A 21,971-nucleotide genomic window follows, 5' to 3' on the forward strand; every position below is an offset into this window, starting at 1 on the left:
AAATTAATTTTACAGAATTATTGGCTCCTATTTCTTGCTGAAAAGTTACTTGTATGTTAGTTTTGTCTTATTTCGAGTGCACTACACTAGAAACTGGACCAGAAATACTTGATAATATTTTGTGTTTTTGCACTGTAAAAGAATACAAAAGCATTTCGCACAAACTCTTTCCTCTATTTAATGACTTCCTGATGGTTTATAGGGGTAAAATTAAGGTTCTCGGGTTAGAGCATGTGGTTTTAACAGGACTAGTGCAAAAACTCAAAAATGTTACCAAGGATGTTTTCCTGTCTAATTTCTAAAGTAAGCTAGTCTTGTCTCATTTCAAGTGTACTAAAATATATGCACTGTAAACTAGACCAAAAAATAATTATTGGTAAGATTTTGTATTTTTGCAGTGCATCAATGACTGTTTTTAAATCTCTCAATCTTACATTTTTGCTCCTTGGTCTTTAAGAAAGTTAGTCACTTTACTATCGACCATTTTCTTTTTTTATTTTTGTGCCAGTATTATTTTAATTTCTTCTATCGTAATGTTTTACTTTTCTGGCTGTGTGACACTTTTGGTGAAGTTTGTTGACTTTATGGCACTTTATAAATACATTTCTTGATGTAAGTAAGTTTATTTGGTCTCCAAAACTGATTTCTGAATACCCAATATGCACAAATGAGTCTGAAGAGAATAATCTCTCTTTAATGCTAAACTGATCCTGCTGTCAAATGTTGTGTTTAATCCCAGATTGAAAAGTAAACAACACTGTAATCACATTAATTTCCAACATACTTTATGTGAGCATTTCAACAAAATTCAAGAGTGACAAAAACTACAAATAAAAGAGAAATAAAACTGGTCCCAATGCTGGTAAAGTGTCTATTACATTATTTTTCCCTTTCACCCGATGAGAATATGTGCAACAAGTTTAGCTGTTCATTTGTGTTACATGGAGGAGAAAACAAATCCATGGAAAACCGATGTCTGAGAGATAAGGTTGCTCTTACATTCATCAAAAATCAATGTCTGTCATTCTATACAAGAGATTAATTTACACATATACTATAATATAGAACAGAAAGTCAGGGCAAAAAGCCTCTGGGTTAGGAAGGAAAGAGAGTGCACTGCAAAAACTAAATCTCAAATACTTTGGGTTTAGTTATGGTTCAAATATTTTAGTGCATTTGAAATAAAACTAACTTATAAGTAACTTTTCACAAAGACAGAGGAGTTGGTTTTAGGTAAATAATTCCTGAATATTGATTTTAAAAAATACAAGTTCCACTGGTAGATTATTTCTCTTAAAACATCAGAATAAATGTTGTTATAAGTTAAATAATCTGGCAATGGAACTATTTCTTTTTAAATCAATACTAAGAAATTATTTACTTAAAACAAACTCCTAGTTCTTGCTGAAAACTATGTTTGTATTACTAACTTGTACGTATTACAAATTAGTAATACAAAATTACATAGCAAGACTTTTTTCAAATGTCAAAAGTACAAAATTAGTGGAATTAGAACTTTTTAATCTATATTTAAGTATTATTGATTTAAAACTTGCTGAAAATTACTTATAGTTAGCTTTATTGTATTTCAAGTGAACTAATATATTTGCACAAAAAAAAAAAAAACCCGACAAAAATTACTTAAGATTTTGTGTTTTTGCAGTGTTTAAGGCTAATTCACAGCCATATATCTATCTATTTTTTAAACATGCAGTTTATATTAAAACAATTTGTCATAGATCATAAATGTTTTAGTGGTTGATTCAGTCACTTTTGTCAGAATAAAAAAAAAAAAAACATAAAACAAACAAAACCAGCTGAAACTGGATGAGGGAAAAAATGTAAAAGGTTTTTGCAAGGAGAAGGAAAACTGAGAAAAATCCATTAAGCTTTTTGATGCAGGTGTATTTTTGTTGTTGTTTTTTCTTTTTTTTCCTTTAGAGCAGAAAGAATGGGGAAACAAACAGGGAGGAGAAGCAGAAGCAGCAAAGCTGGACTCAAACAGACTGGTAACCAGTGCGGCTCTTCCGCCGACCAATCAGGTAAGAGATAAGCACAAGGATGATTAGGAAGCTGAGCGCCACGCCGACGGCGATGGGCACCAAAAAGCTCAAATCAGAATCCAGGAAGCATTCCTCAGCTGACAGACAGAGAGACAGACAGGAGGTTAGCGCCTCAGCAGCAAGTTAGAACACGATTTGTGTTGGAAATAAACGATTAGAAACAAAACCGGAAGCAGCAGGACAGAAACAACCTATGAAAAGATGGAAGCGGTGCAGAGCGGATTAGAGAGAAGAACACAAAAGAACAGATTGTTTCTGCTGAATTCAGTTTCAGAAAATTAACTCACTGAAGTCTGTCAGAGTAGATTAAACATTATGCCAAAAGCAGAGTGTAAAAACCGGAAACAGCTCGATCCAAACACAATTAGCACGAATGTTTGCTTATTTTTATTTTTTTGGCCGAACTTAATTGCCTCTTGTGAAAAGTAGTCTAATTGAAAAACTAATTAAATTGTAATTAAAGAAAAAGTGTCACAAAATGTATTGACTAAAAATAAAAACCACTAGCTTAAACGCAAAGAAACTTGTGAACCGGAAGTGATCCGCGCTACTGATCCGCCATCTTGCTGCCGGGCAGAAGCAGCGCAAAGACGGAACTGCTTCGAGACCAACGACAAGAAAGTAAAGTACTTAAATACTGTAATAGAGTAATTTTTAATCTTAATGTAGGCTACTTAATTTTAATATAGGGTACTTATAACGTTTTTGGGTTAGAAAAGAACGAGGCGAAAGCTTTTCTGAGCTTTTAGCTTATTTTGTTGTTGTCATAGCAACTCCATAGCGACTGCCATGACCGTTAGTTATTGTGTGTGGTTTGTGATTGTTTTATTTTTTTTTAAACTATTTTATTTTTTAATCATTTCAGTAGTTTTTTTCCAAGTACGCATCCATAGAACAGTTAGATCCTCCTCTAATGAAAATTACAGAGCAACTAGTTTTGTTGTTTTATTTTTAACATTTAAGTTTCTTCCAGTTTCTGGATTAAATGTTCTGCTCAAAATGTAAGTTTAAACTTGCATTTCTATAACATCATCGGTATATTTGTTGATAATGGTCTCAAAACAATATTACAGTTTATCGGAATAATTTCTGGAGCAATTTATCGTCCAGCAAAATTAGTTTTTGAACTACTATTTTTGCTTTCTTTCGCAAGAACCTCTTCTTTGCAGTGACTTTTACTCAAACGCTCCCCAACTCTGCTTTTAAATGATTAAACTTGGCTAAAAATACAAATATTTCCAAAACAGAAAGTTACCTAAATCTTAATTTTGTTTGCTCGCCATTTGTTTCCCAATCGAATTCAATTCAAATTCAAAAATACTTTAATTGGAAAGAAAAATTAAATACCAAAAAATATAAAAAATTGTTTTAGTAAGGCAACCCGATAAAACCCTTTTTAAGTTCTTAATGTATAAATTAATCAACCTTTTTCCAACAAAAAAAATCTGAATATTTGTTAGAGTATGGCATACTTTGCTAATTGTTAAGCAGGTAGAATAAAATTTTGACAAAATAAATATGCAATAATAAATTGTTCCATCATGTTGATTTGGACATTTAAAGTTCGAGTTGCTTTAAATGGGTAAAAATCAGCTGGACAAAGTTTTACTTTTATGCAAACTCACTAATTAAAAAAAAAAAAAAAAGATTTAACTTGGCCTTTAAGAAAAAAAATATATATATATTTGGAAGCGTCCTGATGGCAGATTTTAGATTTCAGCTTCCCACCCATTAAGAGACCAAGACTTGCATCTCCAATTTCTGTTTGGTAGTTTTGAGTACATCAAGCGTGTTTCCAGTCTTTATACAAAGCTAAAAGACAATCAGAAGACCCATAAGTTAACAGAACAAAACACACAGATTACGCTTTTCTCGTCACCAATTAGTGAAAAAGCAGCGATTTAAATAAGGCGGCGGCCACCCCCTGCAGCTCTAAACGAGGAGTAAGATCAGAAAGACTGGTAGCCCGACGCCATGTTTCTCTTCCTCCCGATGAAATAAGCCAGCAGAACAATAAGTATGAGAACAAGCAGGGCAACGCCGACAGCTATGGGAACAAGGTAGCTCTCCTCATCAGTCAGGCATTCCTCAGCTAGACGGGAATGAAGAGAGCACACACATGAATGTCTCACCCACTTAAAAAATAAAACATCTGAAAGGAAGCAGTTAGTCATAAAAAAAGCATAAACAACAGGGAATCCCTTCTGTAAATTTTCAAACATTTTTATTTCCATTGAAAATACTAAAAACGCTTCATTGACACAAATTGAATGTGATGCAGCTAAAAGCAAAAGAACACATCAGAGACGGTCCTGCAGCAGATTCCCTTTTATTTCAATTATATGACAGAATTGGAATAATTGAGTTTATTTTACCAAGTCAGAATTATAAACAAGTCCAGTTAAAGGCTTTATTGGTGCTGCAGGAACATCTTTATATTTAAGGCAGTTTTTACACAAAGACACAAATCACAAGCAAAAAAAAAAAAAAAAATCTAAGCTCATTTTTGATTAAAAAGCAATAATTCATGCACATGTACAATAAACCTGTGAAAGCAAATTTTTTCAGCGCAAAAATACACTGCAAAAACAAAACCATAAGTGTTTTTCTCTGTAGTTTCTTGTGCAAAAATCTCAGTAGACTGGAAATAAAAACAAAATAGCTTAAAAGCAAGATACAGGAGGTTGGTTTGAGTCAATAATTCATCTTTTTTTTTTAAACGATACTGAAATCATTTCACTTAAAACAAGTGCAATCTGCTAGACAAAGTATTTTCACATCAGTAAAGGAATTATTGACTTAAAACAATCTCCTTTTGTTGCTAAAAAGTTACTTGTAAGTTAGTTTTGTCTTAATTCAAATGTACTAAAATATTTGTACTATAAACTATAGACAAAAACACTTGGTAAGAGTTTGTGTTTAGATTTTTTGCAGTGTAGAAACTAATGCACAGCTACAAACGTCGCTATGGAAACACTTCCTGCCTGCTGCCCAATGAAGCTGCTCAAAATCTCAATTATCCCCTAAAACCAACGACTTCCTGCATGGGGAGAAACTTTGTTTTTGAATGGAAGACTTTAGAGATTATGTGAACAAACATGGCAGCAGATTAAAATATGCTGGAGATTATGTGAAAGCTACATTAGACTCACAAGTTAAAACAAGAGACACACCACATGGAGATTGTAACTGGATTTTTTTTCCTGTGATTAACTTGATTAAATTAGTTATTGATACAACGTTTTGAGTTTTATAAAGAAAAAAAATTAAATCAGATGTAATCTTATTCCATCATTGTATGTTTAATTTGAAATACTTTACATAACCTGCTGCACATGTTTTATCTGTTATAATATGAAACATTTCCTAAATTTGCTGATCGAACATGAAAGAAAATCAGTCTATATCGTCCAGTAAACTTAATCGGTGCATCTGAGGACTGTAAATATGATACGTTATATTAATCTGAATAATATTACAGACAGAAAAAAAGGAATTAATTCATCAGATATCAAAGAAAAGTCCTAAACTTTCCAAAATATTTCCAAGTGGTCTGGTGTCCAATGCATTTAAAATAAGACAAAACTTACAAGCAACTTTTAAGAAAAAAAAATAAGTCCATTATTTCTCAATATCGATAAAAAAAAGTCAGCCTTCCACTGGCAGATAATTTATAAATTTTTTTTCATGGTACAAGTGAAATGATCTGCCAGTGGAACTCTTTTAAATTAATATTAAGTCTCATAATTGTTCCTAAGCTAGTTTTCTTAATTCAGGTGTTTTAAGATATTTGCACTGGAAACTACACAAAAACACTTTGTGAGATTTTGACTTCCTACAAACTCACTACTTCGCAGGATTTGGGAGCTTGGCTTAAGTCAATGACTTCTTAATATTAATAAAAAGTTCTGTTTTCAGTGGCAGATTAATTTATTCTCAATACGGAAAAAACATTTTATACAAGTCAAATATCAGTGAAACTTGTACCTTTTAAATCAATATTAAGAAATTATTGACTTAAAACAAGCTGTTATTTCTTGCTGGAAAGTTACTAATAAGATAACTAGACAAAAAATACCTGGTCATATTTTGAGTTTTTGCAGTGTAACCAGTGCTTCTCCAATTTAAGCCGAATCCATTTTTTGAAAAACTCCAGCTCACTTTATTATTTCCAGTTTTTATCTCTGCAGCAGTGAAACAGCTTTCAACTCTCATCAAAAAGCAAAAACACAAATGATATAATCAAGATTTTTTAATTCTTTGTCACAAATATTCAAAGACGATGTGAAAGGTTTTCAGGACTGTAAATGTCCTCTCATCCAGCTGATCGTAACACAAGTGAGAAAATTAGACGACAAGCAATATAAAACCCTCTTAGTGCATTTCTGTGCAAACATTCTGATTCCAGAATGATTCACAGCGAAAGTGACAAATATTTGATTTCCCTTTTCTGACTAATGCCACCATGTGTTTGTTGGTTAAATTAAAAAAGTACCTGTGATTCTTTCATTCTAGTTTGCTCTGATTGGAGTGTGTGCAAAAATAAAAATAAAAAGACTCACACAGGTGAACAATGGCTTCATAAAATCCTATCTAACACTTGAAATCTGAAAGAGATGCGCAAATGATCTGCTTGATGCTGATGAATAATATCTGAAGTTAGTCATAATCTGGTTTTACAGTCGTACAATGGAGTATTGGAGACATTTCAGATAAAAGAATTAAAAATACTGGCCATGAAGGAGTAGCTTTAAGCCAAAAAATATATAAAATTTTGAGATTAATTTCACATATTAATGAGAAGAAAAGTGGATATTCTCTGTTTTTATGATTTAAGGCATAAAGTTATAAAATAAGTCATCTTTGTTTGGGGAAAAAAACCTCTGAACTGACAGAACGTGACCAAAGTCGAAGGAGAATCACATCTGAATGTTTTCCAAGAGTCAGAGCTGCACTGTAAAAACACAAAATATTACCAAGTAATTTTAGTTTAATTTCTATTGCAAATATCTTAGTTCAGCTGAAAGAAGACAAAAATAACTTATCAGTAACTTTTTTAGCAAGACAGAACAGATTATATTACGTCAATAATTCCTTAATATTGACAGATTATTTCACTTCAAACATTTTGAAGTGAAATAATCTGCCAGTGAAACTAAGTTTTTTCTAACTAATAATAAATAATAAATTATTTAAATAAAATTAAGCTTTTATATGTTACCTAAAAGTTACTTCTAAGTTTATTTTGTCTTATTTGAAAGTGAACTACGATATTTGCACTTGAATGTAGACTAAAAAGACTTTTGGTGTTTTTGCAATTTGGATCCAACATTCAGATACATTTCTCAAATTTTCCACTAAATCCTAAGATTCTGGTCACCATTTGTCACAAATATCTGATTTTATAATTCAAAGAAATACGTTTTCTTCAGAAAAATCTCTTTTAAACAAATTTCTGACAGTGAAACTTTATTTTCATTTTGAAAATTTATGATGGACACTAGAGAATATCCACGTTTTCTTGTAAATATGTGAAATTATTCTACAAATGAGTTTTTTGACAAACAATTTACTCCTCTGTGGTCAATTATTTCTTTTTTAATCTATAATGACCCCAATATCTCCTTACGCATTCATAACATGAACAGAGCCTCAAAATCTGAAATAATTCCCAAGATTTCTCCTGATCTACAGGGAACAACACGGGCCAAAACCCACCTCTCTCATCCGTGTTCGTGAAATTCTGGATATAAATACAGAAAGGAGCTCTAATATTTTGATTTGATAATTATCAGGGTGAAAAGCGAAACTTTAAACAAGAACAAAAACTAAACGAGGGAGGGAATGTGTGCTGAGCAAAGTGCAGGATCATAAAAGCTGAAGATCTTGTGCAAAAAGCTATACGAACTGACCAGAGGTTATAAATCTTCAGGCGTTTCTGCACACAGAAAACAAGCTTTGCTGATCACCTGAACTTGAGCATCAACAAGAAGCAAAATGGGAAGGACAAAAACAGGATGAAAACAAACCGAACCAGGGGAAAAACAAGTTTGGTCCTTGTGGAAAACGTCAAATTTATCTTTGGGCTGATTCAATTTAATCAAGTTTTTTTTTCTTCTTCTTCTTCATTTTATTACCAGCTGGTACTAAAATGATCATTTTTCAATCTTAAATAGATTCGCCAGATCAATTCCAAGGACCAGGCTTGAGAATCCCGTGACGTGAGGAGCGAACGCACGCTGGATTTAAAGGGTCTGATATCCAACATGGGTCTTTCTTCGACCAATCACGTAAGCGATCACTACAATGAGAATCAAGCCAGCCAGAGCAGCACCAACAATGATTGGGATTAAGATGCTGGGGTCATCCAATGAACATTCATGGGCTGCAGATAAAAAGGAGAGTCAGTCAGCTGGTGGAAAAGTTCACTTTCTTATTTTCCTCAATTTAAAACAGAGGCAAGAACGAAACAAAGAAATTATTCACCATCCTGGGACAAAACCGAGCTGCAAAACTCTTCACACCACTTTAACTTTTATATGTTCAATGAGAAATAACTTCACCGCATTTTAATGGGATTTTATGTCACAATTTACACTGATTCTCCTAAAAATGACTTTTACTAATGTCAAATCTGAATGAGCCGATTCTGGTCTTTTCACATCTGATAAAATCTGATTTGTGTCACTTCCGTTTGTGTCGCGTTCAAAGTCTGCAGCCTGAACGACCATGTCGCTATTTTGAGGTGAAACGAGTCAAAATCTTGCGGCAAAAGAAGCTGCATTAATCAATTAATCGCATAATCCATTTGTTCGATTTATCGTTTTTCTCTTTTCTCTCTTTACTAAAAACTGGATAAAAGTCTTCAGTCTGCTGCTTTGGTTACAAATATTCCTTTTTCGAAGGATAATTTTGTTTACAGAGACGTCATAATTCATTTAATTTGTTGTTTTGTTGATTTATTTGGGATATTTGAAATGTCTTCCAGTTCCAGAGTTCAATTTTCATTTGAAGTTAAAGTTTAAAATTGGTCTCAAAACAACAATATCATCGTTGGAAAATTATCGTACAGCAAAAATTGTTATAAATGCATGCCACACTTTTCAGATTAACTGACTGCTAATTTCTGTTGGTATATGACATAAAATCCCAATAAAATACATGAAAATTTCAGGTTTTAATATAAAAAATGAGAGAAACAAGTCATGATATAATAAAAACAGATTTTTTTGTGTTTTAAATTAAATTCTTTGCAATAAATGTGCAAATAAGGAACCACACCTACCACATAGTAATAGAGAGTATTACTATTAATTCAGTCCATTAGATAAGAGAAGAGAGACGACTGACCTGTGCTGTAGAGACCTTTCTTCACGCCGAACGGCTGCACATGCAGGCTGAAGGTGTAGATGGAGAGCAGGTCCGTGATGGTGAAGTTCTGCTCCTTGTTGCACATGTAGGAGCTTCCCACCGCCGCCTCCCACAGACTCAGGTTGGTGCTGCTCTGAGCAAAAACGCCTGCAGGGCGACACAGGAAACTCAGCACCACACCTGGAAAACTGCAGGTTGTTTCCGAGCGGATTATAAATACCAGAGCTGGTGTTGATGGTGACGTTCAATGCATGGAGGCGGAATTTCTTTGTGTCCTGTTAAGATTGAAAACGAGTTAAACTTCCTCTTCGTTTTATGGCTGAGAAGTTAAACTGATCATATATTCTTCAAATTTCTTACTTCCCATTTTGATTTTTATAACAGAAAATAAAACCTGTTAATTTTTACATTTATTTGCTGATTAATAAAAAGATCAAACAGCATTTCTTCTCATAGTGTGCAGTAAACACCATCTAAAGACCAGCATAACTCAGTCTCAATGTGAAAAGCTTCAGAAATAAGGGAGAAAACAAGGATCTGGCCTGCAAAAACAAAATATAACCAAATATTTTGGTAGATTTTATAGTGCAAATATCTTGGTAAACTCGAATTAAGGCAAAACTAAAATATTTGCACTACAAACAGGACAAAAACCACCAGATAATATTTTGTGTTTTTGCAGGGCAGATTGTTTTCTCCCTCATTTCTGAAAATGTTTCACATTATGCAGCTCTGCAGATGTTTTCACTGCACATTATTACAAGATAGGCTGTATGTCACCAAGATATTTAAACTAGAAGTTGGTCAAAAATACTTAAGATGTGTTTTTGCAGTGTATGCAATAACATATTTGGACATTTGATTTTCACCTTTTATTTAAGAAATTAAATTAGTGTAATTGCTAGAAATACACACACACACAAGATAGAAATAAGCTTCAACAAAAAAAAAAAAAAACAAGTTTATAAAACTTACGTTGTAGAATGAGAGAGAAACGGTGATGTTGTTGGACACCAGGGTGAGCTCACTGTTGTCAACTCCACAGCTTCCAGAAACTTCAGTCGCAGGGTCAAAGTTCACCTCCTGATACTTCTGAACACACAAAATAAAAACCATTGTGCTATTAATAATAAACTATTCCCAAACTACTGCTAAACATTTACAGAGCCAATAAAAGCTGCAGCTAGAACAGTTTGAAATGATTTTATTTTGTGAATTTGTCAAAAATGTTGTTAATAAAAGTGATAAATCATTCGAAGGGATGAATATTTTATATAGGTACTGTATGCATTATTTATAAATTATTTTAGTCGATTATTCTCATTATTAATCACATAAAAACGTAAAAGTTCAGCAGATTTTCATTTAACTACTTTAGCCTTTTAGATTTACCACATTAGAAAAACATGAAAGGATACAAAGAAACAATTTTTTTATTTAAAAAAATTTATCAAACAACATTTTATTCCCTAAAATACTATAAAATATCATTTAAACCAGGTGAAGCGAAAAGCCACTTGAGATTTTTTGTGGAAAACAATTTTATAGACAGTTTTTTTTGTTTTTATCTTAAATGGTGAATATTTATACAGTTTTGGCTTAAAAACTTCTCTGAATATGTTTTATCAGCAAATGCCCTTAAACTCCAGTTAAAGATTATTTATTACAAAACTACTATTTAAATAAATTGATTCACCTTGATTAATTGCTTAATCTCTGGCATATTCTGCAGATTTTTCATTTAACTACTTGAGCTTATTTTAAATAATATTTGAAATACACTGTAAAACGCAAACATTTAATTCCTTTTAAAATATAAAAATAAACATTTTATTGTCTAAAATACAATAAACGTGTTGCTTTGGTGTTTACCTGATGCATCTGCAGCAAAAACAAAATATTTCTAACACCAACATGTGAAAAGTTCAGCTATTTCAGCTCAATTTAACATCAATACAGTGAAGGGTTCATTATTTTTTAGATTACACCGTGTTCCAAATTATTATTCAAGTGATATTTTCTCTGATTTTCTTAAATGGTCAATGCAAATGATAGTCAGTATAATTTTAAGTCATGAACTATTATAAATAAAATTTTACTGAACAAAGCTCCCCATGCGAACAGTATATATTTTTTTTCAAAAAATTATTTCAAATTATTATGCACAGCAGATTTTCTAAACATTTTATGGATTATAAAGAGTTGCAAACAGTCATCCTCTGAATGTGCAGCATTAAGTGGTCACATGTACTAAAATCAAAGCTATTTCAATCAAAAACATCTTAACAGACGAGTTACATGTTAACATTGGACCTTCTTTGAGATCACCTGCACAATTCTTGCATCCATTGAACTTGTGAGTTTGTGGATAGTTTCTACTTGAATTTCTTTGCCGGATGTCAGAATATCTTCCCAGAGCTGCTGTTTTAATATGAACTGCATCCCACCCTCAGATCTTCTGCTTCAGGAAACTCCAAAGGTTATCAATAGGGTTGAGGTCAGAAGAGGATGGTGACCAACCATGAGTTTTCCCCCCTTTTATGCCCATAGCAGCCAATGACACAGTGATATTCCTTGCAGCATGAGATGGTGCATTGTCATGCAAGCTCTTCTTTTTGAATTATGAAAGAAAGTGATCAGTCAGAAAGTTCATATACTTTTCTGAGGTCATTTTCACACCTTCAGGGACTCTGAAGGGGCCGACCAGCTCTCTCTCTCCCCCATGATTTGGGCCCAAAGCATGACTCCACCACCTCCTTGCTGACGTCACAGCCGTGTTGGGACGTGGTGGCCATCCACCATTAATCCACTACTGTGTCCATCTGGACATTTCTGTACAGTTTTGGCTTAATTACTGCTCTAAATCTGTTATTTTTACAGCAAATTCCTTTTTTTTTTTTTGAGGAATTTGCACTAAACCAGCTGTATTAATCAGTCGATTAATCTGATTAATAGTTTCAAGATTAATTTGAATTAAAGTTGGGTCAAAGTTCAGCTACATTTTCTTGAGTAAATTTTTTTTTAAGTACTTTTAGAAGTATTTTAGTACATTGTACTGTTTACTTTTACTTGAGTAATTTTATGATGAAGTAATTCTATTCTTAGTTGAGTAAAATGTCTGTGTTCTCATGTTTTAACCAAAATAAATAAAAATAGCATATACAGGCTTTCAGTTTTTGTTAGTTTTATACTGAAACAAATTGATTTAGAATTTTTTTTTCTTTTGTTCGATTTTTCTTGTGACATTATGAATTATTTTTATTTTAATCTGTAAAACACCAAAATCTCCACTTAACTTTACATTTTGGTCTGTCTGATGATGTAATTTTTAATATTAATTGATTGATAATTTGATCAGTTACTCAATAGTTGAATAGACTTTTTAACCAGATACTTTGTTGGCCAAATACTTTTTACTTTTACTCGAGTAAATTTATGCTCCTCTTGCTACTGAACGCACCTTGTTCTGGGTGAAGCCGATCCTCAGGCCAAAGTTGGCCAGCAGGCAGGCCGTGCTGTTGGCGTCATGCTTGATGGAGTAATTCCCCACAGTAGGAGTGGGCAGAGTGGGAGTGGGGGTGGTGGGAGGAGCCGCCGTGGTGGCGTTGGTGGCCGGCGCCACGGTGGTGGTGTTGGTGGTCGGCGCCACGGTGGTGGCGTTGGTGGTCGGCGCCACGGTGGTGGCGTTGGTGGTCGGCGCCACGGTGGTGGCGTTGGTGGTCGGCGCCACGGTGGTTGGAGTGGGAGTGGTAGGTGCGGGTTTGTCCGCAGGGCAGACTGTTTCTGGAAAGCGGAGAGAATGGATCAGAACTTGATATGCGAAGGTCTGAGCCCAGAGGAGTGCGAGAGGCGGCGGTTCTTACGGTTCTTGCTCTTGGTGCCGTTGATAACGAAGGCCTGTATGAGCACGTCCGACAGAGTCATGTTGGCCTGGGGCGAAGCGATGATTGTGTCTTTACTTTTGCACAAGTAGCACATGTTCACGCCAACGTCTTTAATGTCAGGCTTTGCTTTCACAGTAACAGTATCTACAAGCAAGAAAAAAAAAGTTCACTCGTCTGAGTTTATTTTGTTTAATAAAACAAAATAAAAGGGGCAACATTTTACTGTTGTGTTAAATCGCAAAAGTACAGAATAAGATTAGGGTCACTGAAAAAGAATGCAGACTTTTGATCTCAGAGGGTTGAAATCTGAATACTGCATTACAAAAGTCCAAAGATTTTTTTCTTTTTTAAAAGTCTGAATTTTGAGAAAAAAAGTCTAAATTTTGAGATGAAAGTCAAAATTCTGAAATTAAAGTCAGAATTCTAAGAAAAACAAGTCCAAATTTAGAGAAAAAAAAGTCCAAATTTTGAGACCAAAAAAAAAAAAAAAAGCTTGAGGAAAAATGTCTAAATCCCAAGGGAAAGTCAAAATTTTGAGACAAAAGTCCAAATTCTGAAATTAGTCAGAATTCTAAGAAATATAAGTCAGAATTTAGAGAAAAAGTAAAATTTTGAGACAAAAATGTCTGAATTCTGAGATTAAAGTTTGAATTCTGAGGTTAAGGTCAAAATTTTGAGATAAAAGTAAAAATTCTTAGAAAAGTTAAAATTCTAAAAAAAATAAGTTTGAGAAAGTCCAAATTTTGAGAAAAAAATGTCTGAATCTTGAGGAAGCCAACATTCTGAGAAATAAAAGTCAGAAACTGAGATTAAAGTCAAAATTTGCAGGCAAAAAAAAGTAAATTTTTCTCCAGTGGCCCTTATCGTACAAACGTGTCCCATTCTCACACAATAACATACTAGCCAGTTCACACGGCACCTTGAATTCTGAAAGATTTTGTGCAACAACATAAAGTTTCTGTAAGGTTTTTCCATGCATGTTTTATATCAGAAGAGGTCAAACTTGGATTTTCTCTTGTAAGAAAGAAAAAAAAAAAAATAGTTGGACTACCAGTTATTTCCACATGGCAATCTGTCTGTTATTAGTCTGAAAGGTTAATAACGAGATGTTTTCATGCACATTTTCATCTTTACATAAATATAAAATAATAAATCAATTTTCAATCAGTTTCTGCACCATGCGGAAGCTGTGTGCAATTTTAAAGCAACATTTTTTCTCGCTGTGACTGCAAACAAAATACACCAGGTTGTATTTGCTTATTTATTGCGAGGTAACGCAAAAGAAAACAATTTCCCCCGATGCTCCAAAGGGGGCGCCATGAAAAGCAGAAGTTACCTTTGGATGAAGAATCCGGGAAGACATTTGAGTCGTTGAGGTTGTAAACGAAGGTGATGGCGTCTGCCTGGTAGCTTTTGTCTTTGAGGGAAAAAGTCACGCTCCATGAGTGTCCGTCCGCAAAGCTGAGCTTCAGAACTGAGCTCGTTTTGTCACATTTGCTTTCGTTTGATAATGCAGAGGTGGGAAGCCCAAATGAAACAGTTTTTTTCTGAAAGAGAGCAGAGTCATTACAGAAACATCAAACAATCAGATTCTTAGGTAGAGTTAAATTAACATAAAACAATGCAATAAAAACTTAATTTTCAGTAAAGATGGTATAATTGTATTTAATCAAAAACAAAAAAAGGCAGCTTTTCTCCCCTTTATCTGAACAAATTTAACAAACATCAGAATTTAAACTTTTGCAAAGCTCACGTCTTTTAAATAATAACCTTGTGGTTTTGTTGGCTCATTTTGGCTCTTCTGTAAATAAATACAACAAAATGTTTCTTCAGACTGACCTAATTATTTCCTCTTGACCCATTTTTCCTGCTGGTTTATAAACTTCCTCCGCACTTCCTTGTTCTTTGATCTTCACCGTCTTTCTGACCTCACGTATTTTATTGACAAATTTCATTTTCCTGCTGTGGTATTTTAATCGAGATCTAAACAATGCAGCAGTGAAAGTTCATTAAAGACAGAAAAAAATAGCAATTAAAGGACTATTTAAAATATACTGAGCAGTACTTAAGTCAAACTACAAAATATTTTTAAAAATTGCATTTAAGATAAAAGCATCAATCTGTAAACAGGTTTTCCACAAAACTTCTCAAGTGCTAAAGTTTTACCTTCAGCCGGGTCAAATAATTCACTATAGGATTCCTGTATTACTACAAGTTAGGAAATAAATTTCTTATCATAAAAAAGGAACTGGATACTTTTAATATGTGTAAAAGTATAAGTCTATAGAAATGGCCATTTTTTTAATTTGGTAAATCGTCTGAATAAATCGGCAGAATAATCAATCATCATAAGTCGGATCGTGAAGGGAATTTATTCTAAACTGATGTAAAGTTTGGTTTTTCCTTCACATCATCAAAGTGAAAATACAAATTCAGAAACACAGATTTCTTCACACCTCACATGTTTAAAAGTATTTTTGCCTCAGGAGTGTAAAACAATTGTAATTTTGTCTTTAGAGAAGGAAAATAAAACCCGGTTCAGACACCAGAGCGACGCTGTTCATACCACAGTGGTGACCGATAGCTTTAGGGAAGTCAGCAGCCAGATAAGCCAGGAAAACTAAACTTATCAGGGAAAAAGAAAATTCAGTTTTCTTTTCAGAACAGATTTTCTGCTGACCTCCAAGAGCCAGATTATTAAATTAAATCAATAACTTCCTTTACAAAAAAAAAAAAAATTCTATGACGTCGTTTCCTGATAATTATTTGCATTTGGCTCGTTTTCTTCACAGTGTCTGAGCCAAATGACTGATACATGGCAGCAATCATTCCTCAAAAAAATAATGATTTTATCAGTTATCCACGACATATCGGCATTAATATGGATATGGGTCGATGTTGGTCCTTTTTGACATCAGTAGAGGTCAGAGAAGTAAAAGAATGTGGAAAATGTGACTCAAACAGAGAAGGAATATCAGCAGGTATTGATATAACCCCAAACATTCACATTAGTGCATCCCTAGATTTCATGTAGGAAGAGTTGAGACTTTCAGCTACTTCCATTTACTACCTCTATGTTTTACACAAGAACAAACAACAAATGGCCACTTTTAGAATCTTAATGATTAATCAATTACTAAATTAGCTAAAAATTATTTCAATAACCAATTAATCACCATTAATTCAATTAATCGTTTCAGCAACACAAACATTATCTTTCTTACTTTTTCTGTTAACCATCATCAGCTGTAGGCCCAAACACAAAGTAAAATCTGAGATTTAAATTGTTAACATGTACGCCATCTGCTTGTAGAATAAAAACACATTTATTCTTGTGTCTGTTTTTCCATCCATTTAAAACTCAGTTCATCTTTTTCAGGGCAAGTCATGTAAAAAAAAAAAGCATTACATTGAACCCTTTTACTTATGCTATTTAGATTTGAAAGGTTCCTTAATGGATTAGATGAATGATTTATGATGTTTCCTTTAAAATTCAGAAGTGAAATGCCTCAACAAAAGAAAGGAAGGAAGGATGCACATGAGGAAAACTGACTAAACAAAATGCTGAACAGTGAGAATCTGCTGCTTGTCATGACCTCAGTCGTTTCCCCTTTTCATGAGGGCGCCTGCTTCCTAAACAGTGATGTGACAACCACGTGATTCAGGCGCCTGACAAGAGGAAAGCAGCGATGTCTTTCCAAGGGGCTGTAAATCAACAGACTGGTGTAGTCAAAGTACAGTGGCTCACCTTGTTGACAGCAACTTCGTAGGTGACCGAGAAGCTGACGGTCAGATTGGCATAAAGACACAACTTGTCCTCATTCTTGACCTGAACTTCAATGCCATGAGACAGATGGGACACTGAAAAGAAAACAAAGTTAAACAAATTTTGGTTAAAACAAGAAAAATAACTTACATTAGCAGCACAAAGTTCTTTACATTTCAGATTTATTCAAAAATATTTCAGTTTTCCTGCTGAAGCTGCAGTTTGTCACTTTCACAAAAACGTATTTATTTTTACTGATTTATTAAATCTGTCGCATGTTGTGACGGTAAAACATCAGACAGATAATCAACTGTTATCTGACAAACACCAAGTAAATTTCACTCAAACATAGAATTGGGCGCAACTGTTTATTACGAGTCGTTTTAACAGCAGTAAAAAGGAGGGCCTGTCATAATAAATACAGCTGGACGATAAATTGTTGTTCTGAACACAGGCTTATGATGCACTGGGGAAACCCTACATGTGATTAATTAACCTATTTATTATTGTGAAGGTCTACTTATTTCATGTTCTTGTAGCCTAGAATACATCTAAAACGATTTACAGATAGTTTCTGTGCAGGAATCAGTCTAGTGCGTTTCATTAACATAGTGTTCTAGAAAAACCACTTAAAATGATCAGATTCTCTGAATTTACTATTTATAGGTAATGGATTAGTAAAATGAACATTGTTCTTTTATTCTATGAACTACTGACGACATATCTCTGAAATCCCAAGCAAGAATTTTGCATTTATTTGTAGAAAATGAGAAATGGTCAAAATAATGAAAGATGCAGAGCTTTCAGGCTTCAAATAATGCAAAGAAAATAAGTTCATATTCATTTAATAACAGCAATACTAATGTTTTAATTCAGGAAGAATTCAGAAATCAGAATTTGGTGGAATAACCAGGAGGTTTTCAAAGGGGTTCAGAGCAGTGGGCTCTTCATTTTATCCAGAGATGCATTTCATATTTAGCTTGTTTTTACATTCTTCATAAGACAATTTCTTTCTTTTAACTTCACAGTTGTTTCAAAAACTTTGGACACCCCTGCTTCAGGCTGCATTCTTGGAAATCAGACCTTTTTATGCGTTTTTTCATGAAGTAGTTTCTGTTTGGTCAGGCTTTCATAAATGAGTCACTGGAGAAATGCTCATTTGTTCACAGAATGGTTGGATGATTCAGTCTCCACGAGCCGGCGGTCAACTCTTCCTCTATAATTACTCATTTTGTCACCAGATCCGAGGAGAAATCTTCAAAAATCCTTCCGCTTATGAATAATGAGGACCACAGCGTTTTTTGTTGTTTTTTTTTTTACACATCATTCCCCAGATTTGTGCTTTAACAGACGCCAGAGGTTTCTTTGACTTCAATGGTTAGCTGCAGAACTTCATGAAAATTAGTATTTTTCTTTCCAAATCACCTTCAATCAGTGGCTTTTTTAATGCAATCATCTTAGCGGATCAACGGATATCTAAAGTACTCAGTCAATTTTGAGCATCAAAGCAGAGAATATAAAGCAACAAAATTTACTTTAAATGCCTGAAATCATCTTTTCACTTTGATTGTGACACAATATATCAATTAATTGCAAGATGAATTAAAATTAGCTCAGTAACTTTCATGCTTTGGTCTCAACTAGCTTCATTTTCTGAAGGACTATTTAGTTTTCAGAGACTTTATAATTAATTTTATTTGTTCTTTTGTTTATTTATTTTGGATATTTAAAATGTCTTCCACTTCCAGTGTTAAATGTTCATTAGAACATCCATTATTATGCTTAAAAATGGCCTGAAACAACATCATCATTTATCACAATAACTTCTGGGACGATTTATCACTCAGTAAAATCTGTTACCATGACAGGATTCATTATGGGTTATTTTCAAACTCATTCATTTTAGACCAAGTCTGTAACATGGCAAAATGTGAAAAAAAGTTGATACATTCTAGCTTAAAGGCTTTATTTTAAAAAACCAAGTGCTAGTTTTTATAGTCCCACTTCTCCTCTTGTGGGTGAGAAGAGCTCAAACTGTGCAGCAGGAAACACAAGACACAAAACTGTTGTCAGCAGATTAGCAAACAGTGCTAATCAATGTTACAAAGTTGCTGTCAGAGTCGTGTAAAATCTACAAAATGACCCTTTGGACTAATAAAAAACAACAAAGTCATGAGAGTGAGACTTGAACTGTTTTAAAACCTTAATATGTGCAGTAGCTGCAGCAAAGTCCACTGATTCTGGCTCTAAAAACCTGCATGTAGGTTACCAGAAAGGACAAGGTCCATTTAGATAACTGATAAGGTTTCACCAGTACGCTCCGTCATCAACTCAGCCGCTTGCAAGAATTTCCAGGTAGCAGAAACATAAAAACACACAAAGCGTCAAACTTTCCCCTGTGTTTAAAACCCGCTTTCTTTCTTTTTTTTCCTTTTTTTTGAAATAGAGAGAAAAGATGTTTACTGTGCGGGTCGGGTGGAGACAAAATCAAAACAAAAAGTCATATGAGAGCAGATCTAGGACAACTACAAGCACTAAAGTTTGTCTGTTGCTCAGATTTAGAGCAACAGAAATGCATTTATGACATGTTATGTTTCCTGCCTTCAACCACTTAGATGTTTGAATAGCTTCTGCTTTAGCTATTAATCTCACCTCTGCAACAAGCACCAGTTTTACTGTTTTGGCTCTAAAAGTGTGAAACATGTGATTGTACAACCTCCTGACACACAGCTTCAAGCTCTTCCGACAGTCGGCCAGCAATGCTATGCTCTCTAGATCAACTGTAAACATTCAATCAGCAGCAATTTACTGAGAAATGAGCTTCAACCAATTAGCTCTGACAAAGTTATAATACTATAACTCCCTATTGTTGAATTTTACAAAGCAATCCTTGAGTAAAAGTAGACCAACTGCTTGTTGTGGAAAACCCAGATTTTACAAAGTCACAGTTTCATAATATGCAATAAACCATAATATTGCAGTTTTGACAAAATCTTGGACAAAATAATCCAAGAACACATTCTCAAATTTCAATAAACTTTAAACTAATGAACAATGAGCACTGCAACTGGAAGACATTTTAAAATCCAATATAAATAAATACAAATAAAATCACACTTAAGTACATGTAAACAAAACTGTCCCTCAGAAAATAAAGCTATTGAAGCCAAAGTACCAGAATGACAATGTTAATTATCCAGTTTTTGGTCCAACCAATAAATGTTGAAAATGGAAATTATTGCGCTTTATTTTTATTTATTATGTGAATAAATCTTCCCAAATGCAGGAATAATTTACTTTTTATCAGCTCTATAGAGAAAAGACCAACAAAGCCAAGTACTCCCCCTCTCCCACGTGTTGCTGCACACTTGTGTCTATCTGGCTGAAAGCAGAAATAATAATCAAAGAGCAAACTCCTCATGCTTGAAAAGAAAAACTAAACAAGCAGCAATAAGTCATGCTACCTGACATTACTTTGCAAAATATCTACGGAAACCTCACATCACCAGACTGAAACCACTACGGCAGCAGCAGAATTACACCGCAACTAAATCTACTGACTCACAAAAGGGAAAAAGAAACTGCTGTCAGATTAACCAGAACATTTCAGCCTCTATGAGCAAAAACGTGTATTGTCTTGAGTAATCAAGAGAAGATCTGGTTTAAAAATGATCAAATATGGAAATGGATCCATTTTTAAAATAAACTGGGCAACATAAAGAACTCAGTAGATTTTTTAAAAAATTTAAAAATATATTTTCGCACCAATTTAAAGTTTTTTTTTATTGTTTAACATAAAACATACACATTTCCTTAAAAATAAGGATTAACTTCTCAACACAAATATTTAGCTTAAAGGTGCTAACTTGCTGCCAAAAGATGCTAACATTAACTCAGCTAGCTCGGTGAAGGTATTACCTGGTAAATTTTATCGGGCAAATATTTTAAACATATTTTCTGCTTCCTTAACTTCTTAATAGATAAGACAAGAAGGTTACAGAGTCTATCTGTAACTGGAGCTTAAGCTGCCACAATAAACGTTACCTAATCGGTAAGCCAGCTAGCAGCTAAGCTAGCTGAGGTCTGTTGCTGCAAACATTAGCTCCTGTGTTAAAATTGTTTATTTATTTGGGGACTTTAAGTTACTAAAAGCCTGATTGAAGTATGCACGGTGGCATTCAGATATAAACATATTTCAAAGCTACATGTTTTTGAGGAGTTTTACATTGACGTAGGTAACAATTAGCTCTGATGCGCTACCGCTGCAAAACATCACGACTGCGGTTAAATGAGCCAGTTTCAATGTCTTACTCGCTTTTTACTACTGTTTTCACATCAGTATTATATAAAACAAAATCAAAAACACCAAATACAGTTATCCGAATTTGACCGATGAAGGCCTGGAGTACACCAGAAGTTTAATCGCGTCACTTCTGAGAAACAGATCCAAACTTTTATTCATTTTTTGTCCCCATTTCAGTCAGAAATGAATCTGTGGTGATACTTACCAACTCCGAAAGACAGGAGGAAAATAAATGCCGCACATCGAGCCATGATCGCTGACGGGTTTGGATGTTCAGTCACTGAGGAGCAAAAATAAAAGCAGAGAAAAGTGAGGAGACGTTGAGTCGACCAGGCTGTGCCAGGAAATACAAGTCATATGACTGTGTGTCAAACCTGAGGGAGGTGAAGACCGGAAGTCTGGCTTTATTATAGCCTGTAAATCATTTGAAATTACACTGAGAGCCTCTGAAAAGACCTACAAATGATTAGAGACCTGTTTAGCCACGCCTTTATATGTAAAAAAAAAAAAGAAAAAAAAATTGTAGCGGAATGAGAAAAAAAGGGCTTTTAAAAATAAAACAAAAATGTATTTTTGAAAAAAAT

General features: G+C 33.9%; 1 protein-coding gene and 1 long non-coding RNA gene across 4 annotated transcripts; one reads left to right on the plus strand and one right to left on the minus strand.

Annotated features, from left to right (window-relative positions):
* Positions 1-768: 768 nt before the first annotated feature.
* On the minus strand, positions 769-21,855 carry lamp2 (lysosomal-associated membrane protein 2). Of its 3 annotated transcripts, XM_055031250.1 has the most exons (10): positions 21,762-21,855; positions 21,593-21,667; positions 17,067-17,179; positions 14,655-14,865; positions 13,298-13,462; positions 12,895-13,217; positions 10,410-10,526; positions 9,655-9,709; positions 9,414-9,581; positions 2,064-4,155 (listed from the first exon to the last, which is right to left on the minus strand). In XM_055031250.1, exons 2-10 carry the CDS (start codon positions 21,636-21,638, stop codon positions 4,013-4,015), a joined length of 1,341 nt encoding a protein of 446 aa, XP_054887225.1. In that variant the 5' UTR covers positions 21,639-21,667; positions 21,762-21,855; the 3' UTR covers positions 2,064-4,012. The 3 variants fall into 3 exon arrangements, with proteins under 3 accessions (XP_054887224.1, XP_054887225.1, XP_054887226.1); XM_055031249.1 differs by lacking the exon at positions 21,762-21,855 and having other exon boundaries at positions 769-2,140; positions 21,593-21,747; XM_055031251.1 differs by lacking the exons at positions 2,064-4,155; positions 21,762-21,855 and adding an exon at positions 4,262-8,448 and having other exon boundaries at positions 21,593-21,747.
* LOC129360817 (uncharacterized) lies at positions 2,620-9,750 on the plus strand. The gene is made up of 3 exons (XR_008606095.1): positions 2,620-2,684; positions 8,240-8,353; positions 9,383-9,750. It is a non-coding gene; the product is annotated as an uncharacterized LOC129360817 (long non-coding RNA).
* Positions 21,856-21,971: the final 116 nt, after the last annotated feature.

The sequence above is a fragment of the Poeciliopsis prolifica genome, unplaced genomic scaffold (genome assembly GCF_027474105.1).
Source record: "Poeciliopsis prolifica strain line A6 unplaced genomic scaffold, Auburn_PproV2 SCAFFOLD006, whole genome shotgun sequence".
Classification (NCBI taxonomy): domain Eukaryota; kingdom Metazoa; phylum Chordata; class Actinopteri; order Cyprinodontiformes; family Poeciliidae; genus Poeciliopsis; species Poeciliopsis prolifica.

Coding starts and splice junctions, on each gene's coding strand:
- lamp2 (XM_055031249.1), bottom strand. CDS start 21,638: ATGGCTCGATGTGCGGCATTTATTTTCCTCCTGTCTTTCGGAGTTG. Junction 17,180..21,592: donor CCTCCTGTCTTTCGGAGTTG/GTAAGTATCACC, acceptor TTTTCTTTTCAG/TGTCCCATCTGTCTCATGGC. Junction 9,582..9,654: donor CACCATCAACACCAGCTCTG/GTATTTATAATC, acceptor GTCGCCCTGCAG/GCGTTTTTGCTCAGAGCAGC.